Here is a 6,550-nt window from a genome sequence, read left to right on the forward strand (position 1 = left end):
TTTATTCATTGAAAACACAAAAGAAAAGGGTACCGCGCTTTTTAAGCACTATGGCAACCAACCCTCTGACCTCCAATCTTTCAGCTCCACTGTCCTCTTCCTTGACACCAGCGTCAAGGACTGCTGCTGGTGCTGATCAGCGAGGCGTGTACTTGCCTTCTGATGATGCTAGATCACAGCTGCCAAGGGGTGTTGCTGATCAGCGAGGCATGTACTTGCCTTCTGATGATGCTAGGTCACAACTGCCTAGGGGTGCTGCTGCTGCTGCTGATCCACGAGGCATGTACTTGCCATCTGATGACCGAAGGTCAATGGTAGCGCCACCAAGAGGTACTGAACGTGTTGGCAAGTCACCATTGCCTTATGATGGTGGCAGCAGGCTTCCTTTAACAGCCTATGATCAGGGAGGCCGGCTACCTTTATCATCGACAGGTACTGACCTTGGCCGGGCACTACTGCCATCTGATAACCTCGGCAGACCTCTACTGTCAAGAGGTACTGAACATGGAATGCGTTATCCATCTGATCACCATGAACCCTGGGGGGTACTTCCAAAGGATTCGGAACGAGGAGGCATTTTTCTGACATCTGATGATCATGCTCTCACCAGGCAGGTTGAGCAGCTCCATATTCCTGATGCTCGCTATATTAATGTCAAACCACTACTCCTTCTTGTTGAGGATATTATCGAACGTTCCACTCAAGCTGTTGAAGGGGAATCACTGGTATGTTTATTAAATAATTACTTACATTGTTCAGTTTTCATTAATAACTACAATATTTCATTTTTTTTTTAAACCTCTGTTCTGATTTATGAAGCAGGGTACCATCTCAAAGAGAGAGGCTTCCTTGGAACCTAAATATACCCTGAATGCTCTGCATGATGTTCCTGAATTGCCACTTATCGTCGAACGAGTATCTTGTGAGGTAATTAAATATCAGCATACACCTTTTATATGGAGTACTGCAACCACACTAAGCTAAACAAATATAAATGGACCTTTATTATTTGTATCATTTGCTAAAATGTACTTTAATCACTTGTTCTTCCAAACAAACCAAAGACCTCTGATTCAAATATCTAACCAAGCTTTATTATGTAAGCTAACATGCATTAGCAATTTAGCATAAAAGTTTGGTAAATATGATATACTAAATTTAACATGAGTGTTCTTGCTTTAGTGCTATGTAATGAAAACAAATATATACTAGAAGTAATATTGCCCATCAACTAACAATTCTTAAGCTTCAAACATTGGCAATAAAATGTTATGAGAATCTCTTCATATGCAGGTTAAAGTAAAGCTTATTAAACAATTAAATTATCTTATGTTGTTAAATATATACCACAATGCTCTAGCCATTGACATAATTAGTGTTAAAATGTTATGGATTTTGGAGTTCAATTATTATTATATGGTTATCTTTATCAATTTATCAATTTGTTGTAGTGTACACAGTTTATTAAAATTATGTGTAGAAATTATGCAGAATTTGACAGTTTATATCTTATAACTGATGCAGATGACCTGCAAGGTGCTAAGTGGTGTTGATGCGCACAGTACCACACTCGGGGTGCTGAATATGTTACAGCACTTTTCATGGGAAGCCAAGGTAGTTCTGACACTAGCAGCATTTGCACTGACATATGGAGACTTTTGGCTTCTAGTTCAAATTTATTCTACAAATTCTCTTGGAAAAGCAATGGCGCTTATCAAGCGATTACCAATGGTTGTTGAGGGAGGAGGAGCATTCAAGCATCAATTCGATGCAACCAATAAGCTTATCAAAGCCATGCTTGAAACAACCAGCTGCATTGTAGAGTTTGTAGACTTGCCTGGTGAATATATCTCACCCGAGGATCCAGAAGTTAAGGCTGCATTTCGTCATTTTCCAATTGCTGTGTATTGGATTGTCAGAAGTGCTGTTGCTGCTGCTACCCACATTACCACTTTGTCTAGCAAGGGGCTCGAGTAAGTAAAATGATAACATGTTATTCTTAATTTCAGGCTTATAAGAATTTCAATAAGAAGTCGTGAAATAACATTAATATATGTTTTCATGGATTTTTCAGATATAATGCAGCTACTCCTGAGTCATGGGAGCTCTCAAACTGGGCTCACAAGCTTAAGACCATTAGCGATCATCTAAGGGAAACGTTGTCTAAACTGAATCAGTACATAAGTTCGTAAAAATGAACCCTCATTACATTTATTTCTTGTACCTTGAAACTTAAGAGCGCGATAATATATTATATGTTGTGATGTTACCATGGCTCTAATAAAAGTCATCATTGAAATTTGATGCAGAGGAGAAGAGAGACATTGATGCTTATAATATGATAAGAAAAATCATCTACGAAACAATTCATATTGACAACATGAAAGTACTAAATGTCCTCATCTATGCTGAAAATGCCGGGCCTCCATTACATGATGGGCCGAACAAGACAAAGGTTAGCTAATGATCATTTCATCATTTCATTTAAATCATCGACTCCTATAATTGATCATCATAAAAATAAGTTTCCTTTATTTGACTAGTTATGATCTAAGCTTGTTTGGACAATCTTCAGGTCCATCTTGAAGTGTTGAGGAAAAGAAATGTGTTGCTTCTCATATCAGGCCTCGATATCAGTACAGAAGAGCTGTCGATGCTTGAACAATGCTACACTGAATCGAAGGTGCATTCATACGACATTGTATGGATCCCAGTGGTAGAACATCATCAAAACCTGTGGACAAATGAGAAGCACACGAAGTTTGAGGAGTTGAAGGCTTCGATGCCCTGGTACTCTGTTGACCATCCTAGAATGATTGAAAATGCAGTCATCAAGTTCATCAAGGAAGATTGGCACTTCAGGGGTAGGACTATCCTTGTGGTGTTGGATCCTAACGGCAAAGTTGTTAGCCCGAATGCTATCCACATGATGTGGATCTGGCATAACAAAGCTTTCCCCTTCACAAGTGTAAGGGAGGAGAGCCTTTGGGCTCAGGAGACTTGGAATCTTGAGCTTTTGGTTAATAGCATTGATGTAAAAATTTCGGAATGGGTAAGTAATTTTCCTCGCTCATAGATTTGTTTACTTTGTACTGTCCATCTGTTATACACCTGAGTGTACCAACTTTTATATCATGTTCAATTGTTTTTTCTAGCTTCTATATGAATTTTAATTGAAGGGAATGTCGTCTTGTGATTAACGTGAACAGATTGCAGAGGGGAAGTACATTTTCATGTATGGAGGCGATGACATAGAATGGATCCGTAAGTTTACAAAGGAGGCACACGCAGTTGCACGATCCTTGGGCGTGTCAGTGGAGATGGTTTATGTGGGAAAAAGCCACAACAAAGATCTGGTGCGGAGGGTAACTGACCATATAATGACTGAGCAGCTGAGCCATTTTCTGCAAGACCCAACATTTGTATGGTACTTCTGGACACGGATCGAGTCCATGATTTACTCCAAGATACAGCTAGACAGAGTCCATGACCACGGCGATGAGATACTTCAAGAGCTGCAGAGGCTGCACAGTCATGATAAGTCCCACGGCGGGTGGGCTATTCTTGCCGAAGGATCCAAAATTGTTGTCCATGGTTATGACAAGCTTACCTTGGAAACCCTTCAGGCCCTCGAGCATTGGAAGAACCATGCTCTTGAAGATGGGTTCGGACCAGGTTATAGACGTCATTATCTCGAACTGTATCGAAAGAATAATCCATGCCATACTATTCCCTTCCCATCTAATGTGAAGCCTCCTAAGAGTATGCTCTGCCCTGACTGTCGTCGCCATATGCAACGCTTCCACTCCTTCATCTGTTGCCATGAGGATCCTGGCATGTTTGCGTTCGAGGATCTTGCTCTTGCTCCTACTCCTGCCTATGTTCCAGGGATGAACTGAGGCGTACTGAAGCCACCTTAATAATAGTATTTTGTGTGATATTGGCTTGCTGCCAATCTAAACTTAAATTATATGTTTGTTTTTAAATAATATAAAACCATGTAATAGCAATGCAACTAAGTTATGAGTTAAATAAAATCATGAAGAGTATGAAGAGGGATTGATGATTGTAACTCAGCCAATTAGTGGTTGAAGTAGTTGTCTTGTTGGTCTAACTTTATTACATATATAATAAAATTATATGAAATCTTTTGGTTTCATTATATGATATTATCATATTATCTTCGGGTTTTTTTTAGGCGAATGAGGTAATCTTCATTCCAAATTTCCAACATAATAAGCGAAAAAAAAAAACAATTATTAATCGCAGTGGCATGGAAGACTACGACGTCTCTAGGGTGCTAGAGGGTGGTGCTTTTGATCAATTTGGGCTCGTTACCAATTCTAAAAATTCTTGGCGTCAATTTTGGGCTTATATATCTAATAGGCCCGTAAAGCATAGGGCTGCCAATAAGAAGACCTAGGCGCCAAGCCAAGCTAAGAGAAAGAAGAATCAAGCCAACAACCTAATTGATACAAATTAGGCAACGAAATCAATCAGCACGTCAATAAGGCAACCGCACCAAAAACACAAGAAAGGAAGAAGGAAAGAATTATAAATAATGAAGATCTTCCCCTTTTGAATATATTCTACAAAACCATGTAAACCCAGCAATCCATAGGTATAAGTAGCTAGAAACATATGTACAACCACATTCATACTCCAGTGCTTGAATATATTTGCAAGTCACTTAATATCAATCGTGTCTTTACTAAACAAAGAAGCTATCCTTACTCAATATTTTCATCCTTACTCTTGTTTCTTTATTAATTAATCTTTAGCTCTTTATCGTATTATTGTTCTTTGTTATCTTGATTGTTATTGCAGGATTTATTATTAACACCCCTAAAAACCTTAAGCAAATTCCTAGAAATCGATCACCCTTCCAAGATTTGTCCCAAACAATTTGGTGTCACTGTGGGGCTGCTAAAAGAACACCTCCTAACCATGACTGGACACCCATTACGTACCCTTCCCTATAGTGGAGATCAATGAAGGAATGAACGTGTTTCACCAAACCTTAGACCAATAGGAAATCCAGATTGGAACTCTGTTGGCCCAAACATTCCAAACTAAGGCAAAACTCACTAGTCTAACTAAACAAAATGAAGACCTTCATAGCCAAATACATTCGGTTGCGTCCAAAACATCCAATACCAGAAAGAACACCGAAGGCGGAACCATGCAGCTCGATCCATCACGAGCATTCCATAACCCTAGCAATAAGTAAAAAAGGTTCTAACAATAGGAATACACCCCTGGACGAATGAAGGTTTTATTGATGCAGATACTTTTCATAATAACAAACAGGTTAGATAGAAAAAGTGGTCAAGGAATACCTCAAAGATTTCGTGTAAAATATCGCGATGATTCCACGAGCGTCAAAGCCAATGGAGGAAGAAGTTGTTGATAGCTACATAGAGTCTCCCTTCTCTAAAGAGATAACTATGGTAAAGTACCAAAAAGGTTCACTACACCCAACATGACTATGTACAACAACACAACGAATCCTACTGAGCATGTGTCCCTTTACAAACAGAAAATGATGACCAATTCTATCCCTAAAGACATCAGAGAGGCAATTATATATATATACAAAGGCTTTGGAGCCACACTGTCAAGCCAAACCCTAACTTGGTTCATTAATTTGTATAATGAGACTATTTGGTCTTTTGCAAGAATGGTCAACCTATCCAAGATCCTGTTCGCTAGCAGCAAAAAGATTAAAACAATTTTCACATATGTATGTATAGAGTAGTGCAAGGACATGGCGAATCCTTGAGAGACTACCTAATCAAGTTGAACAAGGATAAGATCGGAATACACAAATGTGATGCTCCCACAACCATTAAAGCTTTCAGAAGAGGACTATTGGATCGTAATGAACTCTATAATGAGGAGCTGACCTAGTATCCCTACACAACCTTCATAGATGTTCAAATCAAAGCAATGGCCCAAGTCAGGTTTGAAGAAGACATTTATGCAAGAAAGACTTTAAAGCCAAATTGTTCGTCAAGAAGCTAAGGAGTAACAACTTTGCCAGAAGGGATCACAAATTCAATCCTCATTAGCGGCCCCACTTTGAGGAAGGAACATTTAGTATTGTTGAAGGAGAATTTACATATATATTGGAGGGAAAATACTAAATTCCCCCCTAAATTGCATGAAATGTTGTTTCAATGTTAACCTAGCTTGTAGGTGTGATTAGGACCCTGAGCAAATTAAATTGGAGATATTGTTTAAGGGCCTAGAAATAGTGATAGACTAGGAGAAATGAAATAAAGATCCATCAAGGTAGTGTGATTTCTATTCAAATATCGGTCACACTACTGATGAATAATGTGTGGCGCTCAGAAAAGAGGTCGCTTACCTGCTGAAAAAAATGTTATCTTAAGGAACTCATGACGAACAAGTTCAAAGCTTCATGTAGAGAAAGAGAATCCAATCAAGGAGGACCACCTCCTCCAATCATCCAAACCATCAATTTCATCTTTTGACGATAAAAATTGTGCAATTTGACGTACTCAGCAGCAAAGCGTCATGCTAAAGA

The 6,550-nt window shown here is 39.0% G+C and overlaps 1 protein-coding gene across 2 annotated transcripts; it reads left to right on the top strand.

Moving 5' to 3' along the window:
• Window positions 1-4,167, top strand: LOC145628999 (protein SIEVE ELEMENT OCCLUSION B-like). 2 transcript variants are annotated; one of them, XM_081681460.1, is made up of 7 exons: window positions 1-725; window positions 820-927; window positions 1,525-1,973; window positions 2,075-2,184; window positions 2,310-2,455; window positions 2,576-3,052; window positions 3,210-4,167. In XM_081681460.1, exons 1-7 carry the CDS (start codon window positions 51-53, stop codon window positions 3,897-3,899), a joined length of 2,655 nt encoding a protein of 884 aa, XP_081537586.1. In that variant the 5' UTR covers window positions 1-50; the 3' UTR covers window positions 3,900-4,167. The 2 variants fall into 2 exon arrangements, with proteins under 2 accessions (XP_081537586.1, XP_081537587.1); XM_081681461.1 differs by having other exon boundaries at window positions 823-927.
• Window positions 4,168-6,550: the final 2,383 nt, after the last annotated feature.

Source organism: Chenopodium album, chromosome 4 (genome assembly GCF_948465745.1).
Source record: "Chenopodium album chromosome 4, dcCheAlbu1.1, whole genome shotgun sequence".
In the NCBI taxonomy this organism is placed as follows: domain Eukaryota; kingdom Viridiplantae; phylum Streptophyta; class Magnoliopsida; order Caryophyllales; family Amaranthaceae; genus Chenopodium; species Chenopodium album.

Excerpts from the sequence above, each read along its gene's own strand:
- LOC145628999 (XM_081681460.1), top strand. The coding sequence starts at position 51 with ATGGCAACCAACCCTCTGACCTCCAATCTTTCAGCTCCACTGTCCTCT. Across the intron at positions 2,456-2,575 it reads ATGGGCCGAACAAGACAAAG|GTCCATCTTGAAGTGTTGAG; the intron begins GTTAGCTAATGA and ends GACAATCTTCAG. Across the intron at positions 3,053-3,209 it reads ATGTAAAAATTTCGGAATGG|ATTGCAGAGGGGAAGTACAT; the intron begins GTAAGTAATTTT and ends TAACGTGAACAG.